General features: G+C 48.7%; 1 protein-coding gene across 1 annotated transcript in view; it reads left to right on the top strand.

The window, feature by feature from the left end:
• The first annotated feature begins 611 nt into the window (after positions 1-611).
• OLFM2 (olfactomedin 2) overlaps positions 612-22,170 on the top strand; it is a 55,731-nt gene continuing 34,172 nt past the window's right edge. The window contains exon 1 of the mRNA XM_055566596.1: positions 612-746. Coding sequence (XP_055422571.1) covers positions 612-746 — 135 coding nt within the window. The remainder of the gene's footprint in view (positions 747-22,170) is intronic.

The following is a 22,170-nucleotide window of genomic DNA, read 5'->3' as shown; positions in this document are numbered from 1 at the left end:
ACTTGTGACTCCGGCCACCCCCCCCCCTCACCGCCCCCTACCAGCTTTGGATGGTCGGGGTGGGGCGGGTGCCCATTTAGACCCTGGCCAAGCACCCGGGGGTCTAAGAGAGGGGCTGTGCGTGGAGAGTGGCCCGGGAATACCTCACTGGGGTTGGGGGGCTTGGGGGGCAACTGGGGGCGGGGACACCGCTGGGGGCGGGGCCGGGATGCCGCGGCGGTGGGGTGGGGCAGGTGGGGAGGGCCGCCGGAGGGGGCCCGTCGCGGGATGGGTGGGTCCCGCGCGGAACGGGCTGGCCAGGCCCGGGGGAGTGTAGTCCGGGCGCCCCCCGCCCCCTGCCGGGCTCCGGGCCGGAGCCGTGACGTCACGGCGGCTGGAAGTGCCCGGCGCGGAGGCGCGGGAGGGGGTGCGGAGGAGGGGGGGGGCCGAGGCGGCGCTTTATAAGCGGAGCCCCGCCGGGCGCGCAGAGCCGCAGCCCGCGTCCCGGAGCCCCCCGGCCGGCCTGGCCCCGGCCCGGCCCCCAGCTCGCGCTCGCGTCCCCTGGGGCGACTGGGCGGCGAGGGACGGAGCGCCAGGCGGCGGGCGGCCGCGGGGCATGAGGCGGGGGCGCGATGTCGGTACCGCTGCTGAAGATCGGGGCCGTGCTCAGCACCATGGCCATGGTCACTAACTGGATGTCGCAGACGCTGCCCTCGCTCGTGGGGCTCAACGGCACCGTGTCCCGTGCGGGCGCCTCCGAGAAAATCGTGAGTGGCCGCCGCGCAGGGGGCGCTCCCGAGGGGGGGCGTGGTGCCCGAGCCGCCGCCGCAGCCCCCGGGGGCCCCCGCCCCCCTGCTTTCCCCGCGCGCCCGGCCCCGGGGGCGCCCTCTCTGGGCTGGGGGCTGGACGCCGAGGCGGAGGCGCCCTGGGACCCCCGGTCACCTCCGCGGCGCCTTTATTATTGTTATGATTATTTCTTAGGCTTAATGTGCAGTGTCCGAGTGGCAACAAGGTACTAGGCTCGCTCCGGCCCCGGGGCGCAGGCAGCAAGGGCTGCGGAATTGAGCCTGGTCCGGGCTGAATGGGGCGAAGAGGGAGGGTAGATTCGGGGGTCTGGGAGGAGCCCAGCCTCTGAATGGGCAAATCTCGGAGTCTCAGAGCGTCTCCACTGTCACAATCTCTCCCTGCTTGTGTCTTGATGTCTCTGAGTAGTCCCGTATGTCTATCAGTCTGTCTGTCTGTCTCCCTCTCTTGTATCTTTGTCTTTCTCTCTGTGTTTCCCTGTCTGTCTCGCTCTGTCTCCTTGATTTCTTTTTCCTCTGGTTTGTTTCTGTTTCCCCTCTCTGCGAGTCTCTGTTGAGCTGTCTCTGACTTAGTGTTTCTTTTTTTCTGTGTTTCCTTTCCTCTCCCCTGTGCAGCCCCCGCCCCACCCCCCAGCATCTCCCTTCTAATTACCTGTCTCCCCATGTGCTGAAACCCTAGGAGGCAGATGGGGTCTCAGACTCCGGGGGAGGGAGGTGTGGAGAGCAGGGCCTGGGGCTCTGTGCTGCCCGCAGAAACTCCAGGTTTGCTGCCTTCCCCATACCTTCCTATCCTCTTCTATCACCTTCATCCTCTAGCTTCCCAAGTCAGAGAATTTGGCTGGGAGTGAGGGGGCGCAATGAGAGAGGGCAGGATGTGTGTGTGTGTGGGGGGGCTCCTTCAGGGTTAATAATGGTGGTCTTGGTGTCCTGGGGAGACATCCTCCTGGACAAATTTCCCTCAGGCTCCTCTAGGTATGCCCCATACCCCTCATTCCTTCCCCTTTTTAGTCTGGTTTTGGGACTCCTCCCAATATCTGGATCTGGGATTCATGGGATCTCCCTCTCCTGCTTGACAGTTCCCCAGCTTCATCAGCTCCCCTCTTGAGCCTCCAGTGGCCACCACCCTGAAAGGAAAGAGGTCTTTGCTCCCAAGGGTTGCGGGCAAGTAGAGGCAGGGATGCCGTGTCCTGTGCTCAGGCTTCATCAGCCCCTGGAAGGAATTGTCACTGGGCTTGGCCCAGGTGAGGGCTTTCAGTCTGAATTCTCAGAATTGAAGTCAGTGTGTGAAACAATGTCTTTCTGTGTGTCAATCCCATCAAGCGATGTCCTGGTGTATCTATCTATGCGTGGGTTTTGGTGTGTGTATGGGGGCGTGTGTGAGTGGAGGTTAGAGAAAGTTCATGTGCTTTGCTGGCATGAGGGCATAGATGTGTCTGCCTGTATGTAAGGGTGCATTCCAGACGGAGTGGGTGTGTCCCTGGGTACTCACTGTGTCTGGGTGTGGATGTGTCTAAGTGTGTATCTGCAGTTGTATGTCCCTGACTGTGGGTTTGCATGTATGTAATTGCATGTGTGCATGAGACAGACTTCTTACTGTTGCCTTTTGGGGGTGGGGGGGGAGATGGTGTCTCATTGAAATCAGAAGCCAGATTATTCCACTCCCTTACCATCTAAAAAATATGAGTCAGTGTAAACGTGTGCTCGTATCATGTACAGCATATGGGTAATGTCTGGGGAATGTGTACATAAGTGTGTAACAGCATGTCTCTGAATTATGACTTTGTGTGTGTAAATATGTCTTTGCAGATACGTACATGTGCATATAAACGTGAACATGTCTGTCTTTAGAAGTGCATGCATATATGTTCAAGTGTTTATCTAGGAATGGTGTGTGTGCCTAGTTTGTATGTGTGGGTGGATTCCTGTGTATGTCAGTTTTTCTGTAAGTGTGAGGGTGTGTGTGGTCGGATGTGGTCTCCACTCTAGCCTATCTGTAGCTGACAGGACCTTGATCCAATGCTTCCATGAAGTTACCTACTAAAAGCTAATAGTTCTCCCATCCTTGATCCCCATCCCCATTCCTCAGTCTCACTCAGCCTTGCTAGAAGAGCTCTATGGAGTGAGATGCCAAAGAACTCAGGGTAGGACCTAGAAGGAGACTGTGACATGAGAGTGCTCTAGAAAGGGTCTTGGGAGTCTGTAGACATAGATTGAAATGCAGACTTTCCCCCAACTTGCTCTATGACTTGCACTCCGGGCCAGCGACATGACACTGTAGGCAGAAGTTTCCTCATCTATAAAATGGGAATGATAATGTCTACCTCACAGAACTGTTGTGGGTAAGAGGTCTATCATCCAGGTCCTCATCCATCCATCCCTTCATCTACCTATCCATCCAACTATATTTATACTCATTGTTTCATCTACCCATACATCTGTCCGCTCACCTATCCATCCATTCATTCATCCAGTCAACCATCCTCCCGCCCATTCATCTCTTCATCCTTCCATTTGTTTCTCCGTCCCTCTCCATCCATCTATCTTTCCATTCACCTATCATTCATTATGTGTCTCTTAATCGATTCTTCCATGCATCCATCCTTCCATCCATCCATCTCTCTATCCATCCAACTCTTTTGTTTATTCAATAAAATTATTGAGTACTTTCTTTATGACAAGTGCGTGTATGCCTGAAAATCCCAGTTCAGTGCCTGGGATGTAGATGCTCAGTGGCAGGACTCTGAGTCAGATGAATCTGGGTTTGAATTCTGGTCCTACAAGTTACCAGTCTTATGACCTTGGGGAAAATTATTTAATCTCTCTAAGCTCCAATATCCTCATTCGTGAAGGAGGGTCCCCACTAAACCACAGGATCCATGAGGACATCTGTGTTTTACTCATTATTGAAACCTAAGACCTGATGTATAGTAAGCCTACAATAAGTATTTGTCAAGTGGCTGAATCAACAATTGCATCTTCATAAAGATTCCACCTTCCAGTAAAAACAAATGGCTAGGCTCAGTAAGGAGAGGCTTTTCTGTTTGCCATTACAGCCAAGCAAATAATAGACATGGAATAAATATTTGTCAAGTGTCTAAATCAGTAATCCACCTTTATAAGGATTGAAGAACAAATGGAAGGCACAGAGTAGGTGTTTAATAGGGAAGAGTTGTGGGAAGGTACATAGCAGCAACACGGTTAAGCTGAGGGGTTCAGGAACCCAGGTAGTGAGAATTCCCGGTCCTGAAGCAGACAGTTGGATACTGGTGCTTGACTTTAAAAAGGGTCTCTTTGAGGACGGGATGAGCCCAGATCCTCTGGCCATTCTTCACCTCCCTGATCTGATCCAGAGAAACAGCTTAGCATGCTAAGAGATTCTGAGAGATGCTGTTGCAAACCATCTCTGGAAGAGAGGGGGAGGGGGAACTGCCTCTGCTACTACCTTTGGCCAACTCCCGGCCATAAACCATCCCTGTGGGATGGGAGACTTCAGTGAAATGGTTTCTCACCTGGGGGTCATAAATTCAGAGCCAGACCAAGCATTGTCAGCTCCATTGCCAGCGGCTGCCGTCATTCCAGGGCCTGAAGTGAGTTACCTGCATCTTATATGTTATGCCCTTGTCCATCCCCTCCTCCTTGAGGGATGGAGGGAAGGAAGGGGAGATGAAGGAGGAATATTCTGTTTGGGGAGGACCCTTTTCCTCCTGGGAGAAACAGGGACGGTCTGGCAGCTATCAGCAAGAGGCTTTTTGAGGACTTCCCAGTAAGAACCAAAGTTCGGAATCCTTGTCTTTTCTTGACGGTTTTCAGTGGGGAAAGGACCCTAATACACAGTCAGTTGAGGCAAGGAAGGACTGTAGCAAATGGCCTCACAACTCAGTGATTTAACACTGCACAGGTTTATTTTGTGCTTGCACTATGCATCCATGTTGGCTGGTGAGCTCTGTCGGTGGTAGTCAGGGACCTGGAATGAGGGAGGCTCTATAGTGACCTAATCATTGAAACAGGGAGAGCAAGGCACAGCATAGCCCCCCTCACTGCTTCCTAAAGCTTTCCCCTGGAAACCCCATGTTACCTCTGCTCACATTTCATTGGCCAGCACAAGTCACATGGCATGCTTAACCCCAAAGTGGGTGAGACAGGAGGTCCTACGATGACCTGGAACAGAGAGAAGTGGCCAAATATTTATGAACAACCCTAAACATGGCTGTCTCCTCCTCTTATTCTATAACAAGAATTCTCTTGGACATTCTCTCCATTCATTAATTCATTCAACGAATATTTATTGAGCACCTATTATGTGCCAGGCACTCTTCCAAGTGGCAGGGATATGACCATGAACAAAACAGACAGATATCTTGTCCTGGTGGAACTGACATTCTAGGGCAGGAAGGGGGACAAATAGATAAGTGCACAGATAAATTGATAATATATACATGGTGATACAGGGTTTTCCCCGTAACTCAGTGGCAAAGAATCTGCCTGCAATGCAGGAGATGCAGGGTTCAATCCCTGGGTTGGGAAGATCTCCTGAAGGAGGGCATGGCAACCAGTATTCTTGCCTGGAGAATCTCATGGACAGAAGATCCTGGTGGGCTACAGTCTGTGGGGTCAAAAAGAGTTGGACACAACCAGTGACTAAGCTCACCCCCACCCCCCCCACACACACCCACAGAGTGATAAATGTGCTGTGAAGAACCATAGAGCAGTATAAGGGGAGTGGAGAGTCTTGGGGAGACTATTTTAGATTGAGTAGATGTCTCTTAGGAGGTGACATTTGAACAGAGATCTGAAGGAAGTAAGTGGAGGTAACAGCAAATGCAAAGGCCCCGAGGTGGGAATATGTCGGAAATTTTGGAGCGACGGTGAGGAAATCAGTGTGGCTGAAGCAGAATGAGTGAAGGGGAAAGCGAGAAGAAATGAGGGCAGGGAGGTGGTGGGAGCCACATCATGTTTGGGGGACAGAGACTTGCAAGGATTTTAGATTTAACTTGCAACTTGTTGCACATTATCTGTCCTCCTTTCATGCTTTCCTTTTCCGCATTGCACTTTTAAAAAACAATTTATTTATTTATTTTTGGCTGTGCCTGGGTCTCCCTTGCTGCACTCGGGCTTTCTCTAGTTGCAGCAAGAGGGGCTGCCCTTTGTTGCAGTGCTCGGAATTCTTATTGTGGTGGTTTCTCTCGTTGTGGTGCATGGGCTCTAGGCATACAGGCTTCAGTAGTTGTAGCACAGAGGCTTCGTTGCTCCACTGCATGTGGGATCTTCCTGGACCAGGGATCGAACCCTTGTCCCCTGAATTGGCAGGCGGATTCTTAACCACTAGGCCACCCGGGAAGCCCTCAGCATTGCAGTTTTAAACTTCTGTTGCTCACAGTGTAGTTGATTTATTTATTTTGTTGTCTGATCCTCCCCCTTGAAACACTAACTCCATGAGGGCAGAGATTTTTTTTTAATCCATTTTTGTTGAGTGTTGTAGCCCCTGTGCCTTAGCACTGGGGCTGGCACACAGTTGGTGTTCAATGAACAGTTTTTAAATGAATAAATGAGATGCCGGGGGGATGCTGAGCACAAGAGGGATGATGACTCAGGTGTTCACAGGTTTTCTCTGGCCCCTGTAGGATGGACAGACTGTGGGAGGTAAGGGCAGGAGCCAGGAGACTGGGGAAGAGGCCACAGCCCTGGTCCAGGTGAGTGATGATGGGGACTGGACCAGGGGAGGAACCAAGGAGGTGAAGTATTGTGGATTTCACCTGCACCTGCCTATTCACCTGCTCATAATTGTGGACTACAGCTTCTGCTCAAACACCTCAATATGTCAGGAAATATTTGAGTACCTGTTTTGTACTGGGAAGGGTCCTGGACTGTGGAATATAGAGATGAATAAAGCCCTGACTTCAATCAGATCACTGTCTCATCCGCAGTACTTGTGACACGTCATGGTGTGCCTGGAGACAGGGATATTTCTAGAGTGTTGCGGGGACACAGGAGAGGGGCACTGAAATCAGCCGGGGTGTGATGGAGCGTTCCTGGAGGTGGTGATGTCCAACTGAGTCTTAGAGTGGAGAAGGAATTGGCCAGGTGAAAACAGAGCAGGGGGGCTCCAGACAGAAGGAACAGCAGGGACAAAGGCTTGGAGGTGAGGAGCATCCTGTTGAGGACAGAGAGATGCAAGCAATTCAGAAAAACTGAACACCTGAGTCACCATCCCTCTTGTGCTCAGCACCCTCCCTGGCATCCCATTTATTCACTTAACAGCTATTTATTAAACACCAGTATGTACCAGGATGGGAAGAGTGTGGAAGTGACCTAGGTGGCCGGGGGGACCATATCATGATGGGATTTGGCCTGAGGTGCCTATACTTCATTCTTTTTAAAAATTTTTAATTTATTTATTTTTATTTTTGGTTGCATGGGTCTTCCTTGCTGGTGAGGGCTTTCTCTAGTGGCATTTAGTGGGGGCTACTCTCTGTTGCGGTGCGAGGGCTTCTCATTACGATGGCTCCTCTTGTGGAGCACGGGCTCTAGGCTTATGGGCTTCAGTAGATGCAGCCTATGGGCTCGATAGTTGTGGCTTGTGGACTTTAGAGGTCAAACTCAATACTTGTGGTGCATAGGCTTAGTTGCTCCATGGCATGTGGAATCCTCCCAGACCAGGGATCAAACCCATGTCCTCTGCTTTGGCAGGCGGATTCTTACCCAGTGCACCACCGGGGAAGTCTGCCTTGACTTCATTCTGAGTGTCAAAGAATGGGAGACCTGGAGGACTTTGGAGCAGGAAAGGAATATGAGGCTGCCCGTTGCATTTTTCTAGAGACTTAATTGTTAGCATATCCTTCTAGACTGTGAATGTGAAATTTGTCTCATTTAAAAACCTCCCCATCTCTTGTGCCAAATCTAAACTCCTTACCTGGCCCAATTCAGTAAACCTCAGTTTCTTCATCCATAAAATGGGGACAACAATAGAATGTATATATATATATATATATATATATATACACACACATGCTGTATAGCATTGTGTTTAGCAGTGTGCCCGGCATATGGAAGGAGCCTGTGAAGGCTAGCTATTATTATTATCACAAATCCCTACCTGCCTGAGTTTCAGATCTAGGAAGGACCACTTTTCCATCCCATGCTAGTCTTGTTTCTGCCTCTGGAACTTGTTCCCATCTTCTGGGAACATCCTTTCTCTAGCCAGCTCCTTCTCACCCCTCTGATTCAGGCTCAAACATTATCTCCTCAGAGAGAGCTCCCCTGGCCTCCCCAGCTAAAATGCCCCCCACTTTATTATTTGAACCTGTTCTGTTCTTTTTCCAGTACTCATACTGATCTGAAATCATGTTGATAACTGTCTTCCACCAACAGAACGGTAGTGCCATGCAAGCAAAAACTTTTGTCCCTCTTGTTTGTTACTGGAATTGTCTCATTTGGGGCAGTAGGTATTTCTTGAATGGTCTCAGCTCTGCCCCATGACCCTACTGCCCCTTCTTTCTGCTAGTGAAACTTCTGAGCCTTAATTGAGTATTTCTGTGACTATATGAGTTTGAGCAAACTCCAGAAGATAGTGAAGGACAGGGAAGCCTGACACACTGCAGTCCATGAGGTTGTAAAGAGTCAGACATGATTTAACAACTGAATAACAACGACTCAATCTTCTCCCATGGCTCAGAAGTGCCTGTTTCTTTCTCTTTTCTATTTAATTAATTAATTACTTTGGCATTGTGGCTTGTAGGATCTGAGTTCCCCAATGGGGGATTGAGCCCTCACCCTCAGCAGTGAATGTACAGAGTCCTAACCACTGGACTGCTGGAGAATTCCTCAGAAATGTCTGTTTCTTAAAACTTTTTTTCCCCTTGTGTCTTTGTTTCTCAACTTGTCTCTGTTTGAATGGATGTCCAACAAATGGGCACATTGCCAGCAGCCCACATTAAAGTATGAAGTGATCTTGCAACCAGAAAGCAATCATGCCCGACTAGCAGCCTCTGAGCTCTTCCGTGCCAAGTCCTGTGCTGGGGGCTGGGGATACAGCAGTGAACAAGGAAGACTTGGTCTCTTTCCTCACAAAGCTTCGTAGGGAGACAGTGAACCTGGAATTGTGCAAATAGCCATGTGCACACTTCTAGATAATTAAAAATTAGTGGGGCCGTGAAGGAGAAGATGTGGAACTGTGAGGACAGGAAGTTGGGAGGGACTGGCCACCTTCCCTGAGGAGGTGATGTTTGCCCTGAGACATGAAGGATGAGTAAGAGCTGGGTAAAGACGGAGCTGGTAACTTGGAGGGAGAGAGGCCAAGAGAACAGGGTATGTAAAAGTGTTGGGATGGAATGGCAGGTGTTCTGTTGACGATCTGGTGAGATAGGCAGGGACCATAGCTGTTGGGTGCTGCTAACTACCACCTGAGCCTGATGCAGCACATAGAAATGGCTTGAAATGCTGCCTTTGCCCATCCAATTGGCACCACTAACAGCACCATGGACAGCTACCAAGGGAGGGTAGTCTGACCCTTGGGGCTGCTTGAGTGCAGTTAAAACTGGCTTCCTCCTCTTCCAGAGGGAAGCTCTGGTTTTTACCTCTTGGCGTCTGCATTCCCCCCAGCATCCTTCTCACCTCTGGCCCTGGGTGGCTAACGCCTCTTTGTGAGGCTCCAGTGAGGAGCAGCCGCGAAGCTGGGCAAGGAAGAAAAGCAGCCTTCCGGGGGAGGTTCAGGCGCTTGGAGAGAGTTTGATGTGGGGTTGGGTGTCTTTGTGTGTGGGAGTGAAGAAGTTGCCACTGAGAGATCTGAGGGACCAGGCTGGTTCTCAGTCCTCTCTTGTCTCAGCCTTGATGCTTCTCTATTTTTAAACATTGTCTTTTAAGTCTCTCTCTGTGTCTCTCTCTCTGTCTCTCATATCTTTGTCTCATTAGCTATCTTTGTTCCTCTCTTTGTCTTCACTGTGTATCACCATCACATAATAGAAAGCAAAAAAGTGAAAGTTGCTCAGTCGTGACTGACTCTTTGCAACCCCATGGACTGTACAGGCCATGGAATTCTCCAGGCCAGAATACTGTAGTGGATAGCCTATCCCTTCTCCAGGGGATCTTCCCAACCCAGGGATTGAACCCAGGTCTCCCACATTGCAGGCAGATTCTTTACCAGCTGAGCCACAAGGGAAGCCCATCACATAATAGGCATTCAATAAATGGAGGCTTTTTTTCTTTGTTTATTATTTGTATTTATTTGGTTGCACTGAGTCTTAGTTGCAGCATGCAGGATCTTTTATTAGCAGTTGCCACCTGTGAACTCTTAGTTGCAGCATGTGGGATCTAGTTCCCTGGCCAGGGATCAAGCCCAGGCCCCTTCGCATTGGGAGTGTGGAATAATAGCCACTAGGCCACCAGGGAAGTCCCCTCAAAAAGTGTGTGTTGAGTGAATATTGATGGTTATCTGTTTGTCTGCCTGTGTCTCATGTCTGCCTCTCTTTGTCTCTGTCCTGCTGTCTTCTCTCCATCTCTCTCTTGTCTCTATCTCTGTCTGTAAGTCTCCTTCCTTCTTCCTGTGTGTCTCTGTCTTTATGTGTCTCTTTTGTCTCTGGTTCTGTCATCTCTGCCTCTTGGTGTGTCTGTCACTATATCTCTTCCACGTCTATCTCTTGTGCCATGCCATGTGTGTGTGCTCAGTCGTGTCTGACTCTTTGCGACCCCATGAACTCTAGCCCACCAGGCTCCTCTGTCCATGAAATTCTCCAGGCAAGAATACTGGAGTGGGTTGCCATTCCTTTCTCCAGGGGATCTTCCAACCCAGGGATCGAGCCCTCGTTTCTTGCATCTCCTGCATTGGCAGGTGGATTCTTTACTGCTGTGCCACGTGGGAAGCCACGTCTGTCTCTCAGTCTCTGTCTATCTATGTCTCTCTCTAGGATTCTGTTTCCATTATTGCCATAGTTGCTGTATCGCAGTCCAGGACCCTGATGGGGGTAGGGATGAGGCTCAAATTCTCAGACCTGAGAGGGCTCCTGAGACAGGACAGAGCTGGAACCTGTATTGGGCAGGATTCAGTGAGTGGGACGGGATGGGCCAGGCCAGCATCAGCCCTTGAAGGCCCTAGAGGGACAAACGGGGAGTGTCTGTACCCCTGGTGATGCTGGGGATGGGGGGCATGCTTTAATGGGAGTCTGGGGTGAAGGGTGGGTGGGTGCCCAAGCTCTCGGCGAGCCTTAACCCTCCCGCACCATCCCCCACCCACTCTGCTGCCCAGGAGGGTATCCCTCTAGGACCCAGCCACCAGGACCCAGCATTGGCTCCAAGATGGAACAGCTGTCTGGGCTACAGCTGCGGAAGCTCATTTTGAACAAGGAAGATGATTGCAGGAGTGATTGGGGGAGGGAGAGCGAAGGGGAGGGGAGCAAGGGCCAAAGAGGAATCAGGCTTGATGGTTGCCGCTGCCGCAGTGGGTAGTTTGCCTAAGAGATGGGGAGACCAGGCGAGGCGGGAAAAGGCAGAGGAAGGTCTGTTGGCCCAGCCGTGGTCCATCTGTCCCCACTTCTGGTCTTCCCTGGTGTGAAGTTTCTCCGCCCATCTCTGGCTGTCTCTCCCTCATCCTGTATTTCAGAGCCTGAATTTCTTGACTCTGCCTGTGTCGCTTGGTCTCCCTATTGCTTGTTGCCGCCTCCTGCCCAGTATTTCAGTTTCCCCATCTCTCGCTGCCTGCATCTCTCTGTCTCTCTGCCTGCCACTCCGCCGGGTCTCTGCGTGTCTCTGAGCCTCCTCCCCCAACCCCTCGGTGCTGCTGTTATCATCAGAAGCACGGATAAGTCTCCAGCAGTCTTTTGGACTGCTCTTTTCTTTTGTTGTCATTTCTGCGATGCTCAGGGGCTGCGGACAAATAGAGATGGCAAATTCCCAGGAAATGATGGGATCGTGTCCTTCCATACAGCGGTATTTACAAAGATATCTCAATTAGGACTAATTAATTAAGCGAGCCACTTCCCCTGGCCTCTCCCCCACCCTGCGGTCCCGCAGCCTCCTGGGAGAGAACCAGCCAATGAGGCGACGGCAGTCTGGTGCTCAGATGGCGTCTCAATGTTTAATTTATAACAGCCTTCTCCCCGCTGCCCTATCCATCCATCCAGAGGAGCAAGGTGGCTTCGGGTGCATAGACTCAGGCAGAGGCTGGAGACCTGCTGGTCCCCCCAGAGCTGCACTGGGTCTTAGTTGCAGCATGTGAGATCTAGTTCCCTGGCCAGGGATCAAACCCAAGGCCCCTGCATTGGGAGCTTGGAGTCTTAGCCACTGGACCACCAGGGCAGTCCCTGAGTGCCAAGTCTTGATGCCCTATTTGCTCCTCTGTAGCTTCCCTCCCCCAGGGCATAGCGCCAGGGTCCCCATTTCTTCCGTTGCTCTAGTCCCACCAGGTCCCTTGGGATTACTTCTTACCTCTGCCTGTCCCTTCCCACTGCACACAGTCTGTTGAGGCAGCCCTCAGCATAGCGTCCACCAGCGATGCAGCCTTCAGTATAATGACAAAGACGATGATGCCCCCCTTAATGTGATGCCAGGGTAGCATTGGGGTGATAAACATACCTTGAAATGTGACTTCGGTTCTGCAGACAGGCATTGGCTGGGGCATTTGGTGCAGTGAGAAGGAAGAGAAATTTGCTCATTCCGGTGAGCGCATTCTCTGGCTATTCTAGGAGACCAGGAATCCCCAGCCCTGCTGGCCGAAGCTGGCTCCATTAGCCCTTGTAAAGTGCCATGTGACCTCAGCAGGACACCAGGCTTATTAGTAAAGCATAAATTCTGCAGGAATATTTCAGGACTGACTGCCATGCTAATGAATTGGTTGAGGAGACCTAAGAGTGCAACTGACAGAACATATACAGATGTCAGTTCCTGCTGAGAGGAGTGTGGAAATATTCGCTGTTACAGGCAGCTGGACACAAATGCACATGGAGAGTTATATTAATACATGGAAGGGCAGGGATCTTCTTGAATGGACACAAATGTGTAACATGTTTGTGGCTCCCGATCAGACGTACAGATACGTACATGGCTGTGCAGATTAGCACACACAGGGTCATGGGTGTTTATAAGGGGGCATTCCCTTCTGTGATGGGCACTGTGGCAGTGCAGTTTCTGGATTAAGCAGTGTTCATTTATGTACGTGGCTACACAGTAGCACATGGACTTGAGGACTCAAGGAGAGAGGTATATAGATAAACATGTATGCAGTATACACCTGATCTATATAAAGATATGTTGTGTTGTTTAGTTGCTAAGTCATGCCAACTCTTGTGACCCCATGGACTGAAGCCCGCCAGGCTCCTCTGGCCATGGGATTCTCCAGGCAAGAATATTGGAGTGGGTTACCATTTCCTTCTCCAGGGAATCTTCCGGACCCAAGGATTGAACTCGAGTCTTCCTGCATTAGCAGGTGGATTCTTTAGCACTTAGCCACCTGGAAAGCCTATATATATATATATATATATATATATATACACACACACATGTATGTATAATATGTATATATATATATTTAAGAGTCCTTATGCAGACTGACTTCTGGGCTCACAAATTGCATATGGGAATAGACGCTTGTGAACACGTCAAAATGAAGGGAATATTCACACCTATGGACAACAGTGCAAGAGGCATGTATATTTGCACTCGCGCAGTGATGCACACCAGCATTCCCCTCGATTTATGCTCATATGCACCCATGCACATGACTCGTCACAGATGTGTCCAGATGTTCCATGTGTGTCCAGAATGCAGATGCTCACAGGTGCCTGTGGATGAACACTGATGTCCACAGTCACAGAGCCCCCTGTGTACCCCAGTACCCACATGTCACTATTTGGGATGCAAATGACCAACTCCCCCCAAATTCCCCAGGGTTCCTGGCAAAATGAGATCTCAAAGCCAGCGTGAGTGACCTTTTCAGATCCTTTTTGGAGAACCATGGAGGAGAAGACCCGAGTTACACAAGTGCAAATACAGAGCCCCGAGCCAGCCTCACTCAGGCTGTCTTAGCTGAGATTCTCCCCTGTTTGACACCCCGCTCCCATCAGGGCCAGTTATGGCTGCCAATGCTCAGGTATGGCTTAAAGTGGCACCCAGCACGGGCGGAGCTCCGTGTGTGTTAGGGACTATCTCTAGCACTGAATAGGACCATCATTATGAATATTCTTTTTTTAAAAATATTATTTATTTATTTAGCTGTACCAGGTCTTAGTGGCAGCACAAGGGGTCTTTAGCTGCAGCATGCCAACTCTTAGTTGTGGCATGTGGGGTCTACTTTCCTGACCAGGAATGGAACCCAGGCCCCCTGCATTGGGAGCACAGAGTCTTAGCCACTGGGCCACCAGGGAAATCCCCTGTTATGAATATTTTTGAAATGCAAAGAGATTCTTTATCCTCTGCATTTCAGTCCTTGCATTATCATCATAGTGTCCCAGTAGCCTTCCAGCTTCATCTGTTTCTCTCCTGTTCTGAGAGTCAGTCCTTTAAAGCCATGGTTTCCTCTCCCACTGTGTACTCTTCCCTGACATCTCTCTTCATTCTCATTTGCCTCCAAACATCACAGTTCCTGTCTGTCTGCACGGGGATGGGTGGATGTTGGAGCATCTATTTGGAATAAAAAAAAACAAAAACCTAATATGGCCCAGTGAAGTAAGAGTTTTAGATAAAGAATACAGGGAGTCTCAGAAAACCCAATAACAGGGGCTTCAGGGACTCGGGAAGCTGTCATTCACTCACTTATTTAGCAATTCAGTTGGCAAATATTTATTCTCCACCTACTAGGTGCCAGGTAGACAAGGAAAACAGGGTGTTTGCTCTCATGGAGCTGATATTTTAGTGGAAAGAGACCAGTAACAGGGCTTCCATGGTGACTCAGTGGTAAAAGAATCTGCCTGCCAATGCAGGAGACACGGGTTTGATCCCTGGTCCGGGAAGATCCCACATGCCATTTAGCAACTAAGTCCATGCATCACAACTGTTGAACCTGTGCTCTAGAGCCCGGGAGCCACAACTAAGGAAGCCTGCGTGCCCTAGAGTCTGTGCTTGGCAACAAGAGAAACCACCACAATGAGAAGCCTGAGCACCACAATTAGAGAGTAGGCCCCCACTTGCTGTAATTAGAGAAAGGCTTGCGCAGCAGCGAAGACCCAGCACAACCAAAAATAAAAATAAGTAAATAAATAAAATTATACATAAGAAAAGAGACTGGTAGTAAGTGAGAGATTATCAGCCGGTAACAGCACTGTGCAGATGTAAACTAGGGTGAGGGATGTGGTGGAGGTGGGGCTCCTATGGTTTCAGGAGGAAACCCTCTTTTCTGTCCACCCCTCTACTCTGAGGAGTCTTCATTTCTGCACTCCTCACTCCAGCCTGTCATGGCTCTGGTTTCTGCAGCCCCTGATCTGCCATGCATCTCCAGCTCCAGGGCCCCACTGGCCCCCATACCTTTTAATTGCCTTGACCTCCATGTTCCAATTCCATCTCCCTGGACTAGAGAATTTATCTCTTTCAACTTGTATCAGGAATCCACTTATTGTCCAGTTTGTCAGACACCCTGGGTGCCTGGGGACATGTGGTTTGGAGGTCTTCCACTCAGTTGGCATTTACAAGTAGAAGTTTTCTCTTGGAAGGGTCACTGGGAAGGGAGGCAGTGCTAGACATCATCACTCATTCACTCATGAATGCATTCACTCCACAAACTCTGACTGAATGCCTAGTGTCTCAGGCACTGTTGTAGGGGCTGAGATGCAGCTGTGACTATGATGGGTCTACCTGAGTTTTGTGATATGTATATTACATGGAGACGCAACAAACATCTAAGCAGATATATAAACAAGTTCATTTTGGAGAGATACGTGCTGTAATGAAACTAACAAGTAAAAGAAAGTGATCAGAGAACTTCATTTTGTCAAGACACCAGGATAGGGCTCTCTGGGGAAGTGACTCTTTGCCAGCTTTATTGAGATATAGTGGACATAGGTGTACAAGAAGATGATTTGATACACACGTGTATTACAAAATGATTTTCACCAGAGTTAGTTAACAGTTCCATCACCTCACATCATTACCATTTTTGTGTGTGTGAGGTGAGAACATTTAAGATTTCTCTCAGTGACTTTCAAGTATGTAATACAGTGTTGGTAATTATTGTCACCATGCTGTACATTAGATCCCCAGAATTCATTCATCTTAGAAGTTTGAAGAGGTGACATGTCAACAGAGACCTGACAGATGAGAAGGAGCCAGCCATGGAAAGAACTGAGAAAGGGAAGACCATTCTTGGAAAAGGAAGAGCATTCTGGCAAAAGAGTGTTCTGAGAAAGGGAAAGAACTGGGAGAAGAGCATTCTGAGAGAAGGAGAGAACTGGGAGAGGAGCATTCTGGGAGAGGGAAAGAACTGGGAGAGGAGCATTCTGGGAGAGGGAAAGAACTGGGAGAGGAGCATTCTGGGAGAGGGAAAGAACTGGGAGAGGAGCATTCTGGGAGAGGGAAAGAACTGGGAGAGGGAAGAGCATTCTGGGAGAAGAGCATTCTAGGAGAGGGAACCACAGTGCAAATGTTCTGACATGGGAATGAGTTTCATGCCTTCTGGAAAGAGGGCTGGGTGACTCAAGAGGAGGAGAGGACTAAGGTCTTACAGGTTGGTAGGGGACACTTAATGCAGGGCCTCACGGGCCAAAGTGAGTTGTTGGGTTTTATTCTATTCTAAATACAATGAGAAACTGCTGGATAAGTTGCAGTGGAGAGGGGAGCCATGATCTGATTCACATTGTTTAAAGATCCCTCTAACTTCTGTGATGGGGGAAGGATACCAGTGAGTGAGCGTGGAAGCAGGGAGATCAGGGAGGAGGTGACTGCAATGGTCCAAGCAAAAGCCAGAGGTGGCTGGGCTGGGAAAGAAGCATCTAGAAAAGCGAACAGTGGGCAAATTGGCACGTTTCTTAGGGGAGAGCCATCAGGACTTGCTGATAGATCCGATTGACGTCGGGGAGGAGAAAGTGAGGAACAGAGAAATGGGGTGATGTTTGGAGAGAACCAGAGACCTAGGAACCATTTCTAAAGGTTGGGGTGTGGGGGGTGGTGAATAGAGCAGACCAAATACCAGCTGGGTCACCCTGCCCATTAATAACCAGGTAGATATAATGACCTGAATTTCCCTTCTAAGTTCTGTGAAGGGCATTTCATTCCCCAAGATTTACCCCCCACACTCCTTGGAGGGCCTGTTTTCTCTTGGTCATCCCTGCCTCTGACTTCCCACTTCTACAGAATTATTATTCTCCACTTTGCGTCTTGTGCCTTTTGGTCTCTGTTCTGACCTTTACCTGGACTGAGAGCTCAGTCCTCGAGGTCATGGAGATTCTCAAATGTCAGAGCACATCACTCTAACTTGATCCTGAAAGCAGTGTGGCTGTTTATCCTGTCATTAATTTATTCAACAAATAACCATTGAGGACCTACTAGTGCCCTTCTTGGGGGATAAGATGGTGAGCCAAGCAGTGCATGGAGCCTCCTTCAAGACAGAAAGATAGGTGATGACCAAATTTCACAAATAAATATAAATGGCAGCTGTGATAACAGCTTGAAGAAAGATTCTTGGTGTCAAAAGAGCATCTAATAAGGGGATTTGATCTAATTTGGAAAGTCAGAGGAAGTAAGAGCTGAGATCTGAAGCAGAGAGCAAAGAGTATTCTAGGCAGAGAGAATTGCTTATGCAAAGGCTCTGGGATGAGGCAAACTATATGGCAGACCAAAGACGGCCCTGGAAGGGAGAGACAATGTAGCATGAAAGCAGAGAAGTAAATACAGGGCAGGCCTGCAGGGCCTCGTGGCTGTGTTAAGGGGTTTTATCTGTATCCTAAGAATAAAAGAAATCTGCCAGTGAGGTTTTGGTTGGGAGAATGATATCATCAGTATGCATTATAAAAGTTCCCTACCCTCCTACACTGTTGGAGAGAATGTAAGTTGGTACAGCCACGTGGAAAACAGTATGGAGGTTCCTCAAAAAACTAAAAATAGAGTTACCATATGATCCAGCACCTTCACTCCTGGGCATGTATCCAGACAAAACTATAATTCAAAAAGATACATGCACCTCTGTGTTCATAGCAGTACTATATACAGTAGCCAAGACATGGAAACAACCTCAATATTCATTGACAGATGAATGCATAAAGAAGATGTGGTCCATATACACAATGGAATATTATTCAGCCATAAAAAGGAATGAAACAATGCCATTTGAAGCCATGTGGATGGACCTAGAGATTATCATAGTAAGTGAAGTCAGTCAGACAGAGAAAGACAAATTCCATATGATATCACTTTGGAGAAGGCAATGGCACCCCACTCCAGTACTTTTGCCTTGGAAAATCCCATGGATGGAGGAGCCTGGTAGGGTGCAGTCCATGGGGTCACTAAGAGTCAGACACGACTGAGTGACTTCACTTTCACTTTTCCCTTTCATGCATTGGAGAAGGAAATGGCAACCCACTCCAGTGTTCTTGCCTGGAGAATCCCAGGGACGGGGGAGCCTGGTGGGCTGCCGTCTATGGCGTCGCACAGAGTCGGACATGACTGAAGTGACTTAGCAGCAGCAGTATATGATATCACTTATATGTGGAATCTAAAAATATGACACAAATGAATTTATCTTCAAAACAAAAACAGACTCACAGATACAGAGAACAGACTTGTGGTTGCCAAAGGGGAGGGGCATGGGGAAGGATGGACTGGGAGTTTGGGATTAGCAGATACAAGCTATTTTCTACAGAAGGGATAAATAGCAAGGTCCCACTGTATAGTGCAGGAAAACTGTATTCAGCATCCTGTAATAAACCATAATGGAGTAAGGAATATTAAAAAAAAAAAAAAAGGTTCCTGAGGCTCCCATGTGTGGAGTGAACTGGTAAGAGAAAGGGTAGATCAAGACAGATCAGATGGACTTTCTGAATTGTGAGGGTGGCTTGGACCATTGAGTGATGATACAGCGCGGAGAACGCTGCATGAGTTGTGAAAGTATCTAAGAGTTAAGGTCAACTAGACCAAGTGAGAGAGTAGAAATGTGGGTGGGGATAATGCCTGGGCATCTGAACCACTGGCCGGGGGTAGGGAAGGGGATGGAGAAGTTAACACAGGAATCTGGATCTGAACTAGGTTCAGGAGAGAAGATTGCTTTTCATTTTGAGCATTTTTGGGACTGAGATGCTTTTGAGATCCAAGGGTCTTGGTGAGGGGGAGGGGATCAAGGAGTCAGATATATATATATATGTATTTGGAGTTCTGAGGATGTACATGCATGCAAGTGATAGGAGATTTGGTAAGAATAAATACCCTCAGAGAAAGATCGAGGGAACAAGAGAGCCTAAGACTGAGTCTGGAGCACTAGTTCTCAACTTGGAGGTGATTTTGCACCCAGGGAGATATTTGGCATTGTCTGGGGACATTTTGTTGTCACAGCTGAAAGGGGATACGACTGGTGTCTAGCGGGTAGAAGCCAGACATACTGCTGAATATCCTACAATGCACAGAATTGTTATCTGGCCACAATATCTGTCATGCTCAGGTTGACTTATCCTGATCTTGAGTAACATTTAGTGACCAGGTGGAGGAAGATGAGTCTGCAAAGGAGATGCACTAGGGTGGGAAGGAACCATGCAAACATGTGTGATGGCAGCCAGGGAAGGAAATATATCAAGAAAGAGAGAAAAGTCAACAGAGTTGAACCCTGATGAGAGGTCAAGAGAGATGGCAGGCTGAAAAATGGCCATTGTGTTTAGAAACATGGAAGCCATGGGTGGACTTGGCAAAATCTGTGTCGGTGGTATGATGGGGTCAGAAACTAGACAGGAGCAGTGGAGGTGCTAGTTCAGGAAGTGAGGAAATGGAGGCAGTTAGTGTAGGCAACTGAAAAGAGGAGGAGAGGAGCTGAAGACAGATGGAAGGAGGAGTCAAGTAAGGCGTTTTGTTTTTTCATAGGAGAGACTTGAGTTTATTTAAAAACCAATGAGAAAGTTCTTTACTTACAAAACAGAAACGGATCCACAGACTTAGAGAATGAACTTATGGTTGCCAGGGGGAAGAATGGGAGGAAGAGATAGGGAGTTAGGGATCGACATATACACACTGCTATATTTAAAATGGATAACCAACAGGGGCCTACTGTACAGCACAGGGAACTCTGCTCAGTGTTCTGTGGCAGCCTGGATGGGAGGGGGGCTTGGGGAGAATGGATGCACGTATATGTAAGGCTGCGTCCCTTCGCTGTTCACCTGAAACCATCACAATATTGTTAATCAGCTGTACTCCAATACAAAATAAGAAGTTTAAAATGAATGAGATAAATAGATAAATACAGATAAAAGAGATTGTATAAGAAGGCAGAAGACTCTTGAGAGTCCCTTGGACAGCAAAGAGATCAAACTAGTCAATCCTAAGGGAAATCAACCCTGAATATTCATTGGAAGGACTGATGCTAAAGCTGAAGCTCCAATACTTTGGCCATCTGATGCAAAAAGCTGACTCATTGGAAGGGACCCTGCTGCTGGGAAAGACTGAGGGCAGGAGAAGAAGGGGACGACAGAGGATGAGATGGTTCACCGATTCAATGGACATGAGTTTGAGCAAACTCTGGGAGATAGTGGAGGACAGGGAAGCCTGGCATGCTGTAGTCCATGGGGTTGCAAAGAGTCAGACACAACTTAGTGACTGAACAACAACAACATAAGAAGGCAGAGGAGGACCAAAGCAAGAAGAGCTGCATGATCTTTGAAATGAAAGACAATTCCTCTATTGTAACAGGAAGGAGGGGCCAGAATGGAGCAAATGTTTGTAAAATATGTCAGGGGAGAAGAGACGTTCCACTTTATGGCTGTTGTTTTCCCTGGGAGATCAGGGAACACTGGAGGAAAATGGAGAACAGTTTGAGCCTCCCAGTTCAGCTCAAGTTTCCCCATGACAGTGTGCAGGCGTTCGTTCACATTGTACACACCCATGAAGAAGGCCCTCTTCAAAGTCTGCTACTGAGCTCCTGGCCTCAGACTGGGCCTCTGAGCCTAGAGAGAGATCAGATGGGGGGGGGTGTCCAACTCCAGTGTTTATGAGTTAAGACTCATGATGGATTCTCGTAAACTCCCCAACTCTTGAAGATTAATGCTGCTTGTAATAGCTTATCAAGAAAGCCTTGCAACAATCCTTGAAAGACCCATAAAATCCATGCTGGTGAATTTTAGATAATGGCATTGGAGAGATAAAATCCCCCTACCCTCATTAATCATGGGACACACCAATCATTTGAAGTGGACATTCATTCAAGAGGCCTAAGCACTTGTTGGGGGAAGTGATCCATGAGTAAGGAGATGCTCAGAAAGAGGAAATGTCAGCTGTGGGTTTACCACTGATTGTTGAAAGTTGAGCTTGGGTAAGAGGGGCTCAGATCCTGAGATAGACCTGGGGGAAGCTGGGTTCTGAGTCAGAACAGGCTTAACTCAGGTTCTGAGACTGGAGATTAATTCAAGCCCTGCAGAGCAAAGGTGTACCCATGAGGTCTTAAGATACTCCACAGTTGACTCTGAGACAATCTAGGATCAAGTCCAAACCCTGGATCAGCAAAGACTGAACTTCAGTCTAGGGATAGACCAAAGATAAACCTGGTCCTAGGAGACCTAGGAGCCCAGAAATGAACCCAAGTCCTGGATGAATCGAGGCTACAGTTCAAGCTTGAGATAGGTAAGGTCAAATCCAGGTCCTCAGATGGGCCAGAGTTGAACCTAAGTTTTGAGATGGACCAAGGGCTTCCCTGGTGGCTCAGATGGTAAAGAATCTTCCTGAAATGTAGGAGACTCGGGTTTGATCCTTGGGTCAGGAAGATCCCCTGGAGAAGGAAATGGCAACCCATTCCACTATTCTTGCCTGGAGAATTCCATGGACAGCGGAGCCTAGCAGGCTACAGTCCATGGGGTTGTAAAGAGTCAGACACGACTGAGCAACTTAACACTTTCACTTTCTTTCACTTCCCTGAGATGGCCCAGTGCTGACCCCCATATCCTGAGACCAGAGAAGAGGTTATGAGGATAGAAAAAGAAAATGTGCTTCTCTTAGGGAAGTTGAGGAGAGCAGGGATCTCCCTACCTGTTGAGCCACTTTGCTCAAACCATTGAATACTGCTGATTAATGTCCATTGTAAATGACATAGCATGTCCCAGGACTAATGAGGGGAAGTGTATTTTATTTTCCAATGCCAGGTCATCCTAGGATGTAAGTTGAAGCCAGCTCAGGCCCTTGAGCCCAGAAACACGTTCAGCAGAGCTGACAGCTTGGAAATACCCAAGGTGGCCATGTCCCCCTCCGTGTTGACTGCGACCACTCTGATGGAGACTAGAGCGGTGCTTTC

This window comes from Bubalus kerabau, chromosome 1, assembly GCF_029407905.1.
Source record: "Bubalus kerabau isolate K-KA32 ecotype Philippines breed swamp buffalo chromosome 1, PCC_UOA_SB_1v2, whole genome shotgun sequence".
Classification (NCBI taxonomy): domain Eukaryota; kingdom Metazoa; phylum Chordata; class Mammalia; order Artiodactyla; family Bovidae; genus Bubalus; species Bubalus kerabau.
This window is presented reverse-complemented; position numbering and strand designations above follow the sequence as displayed.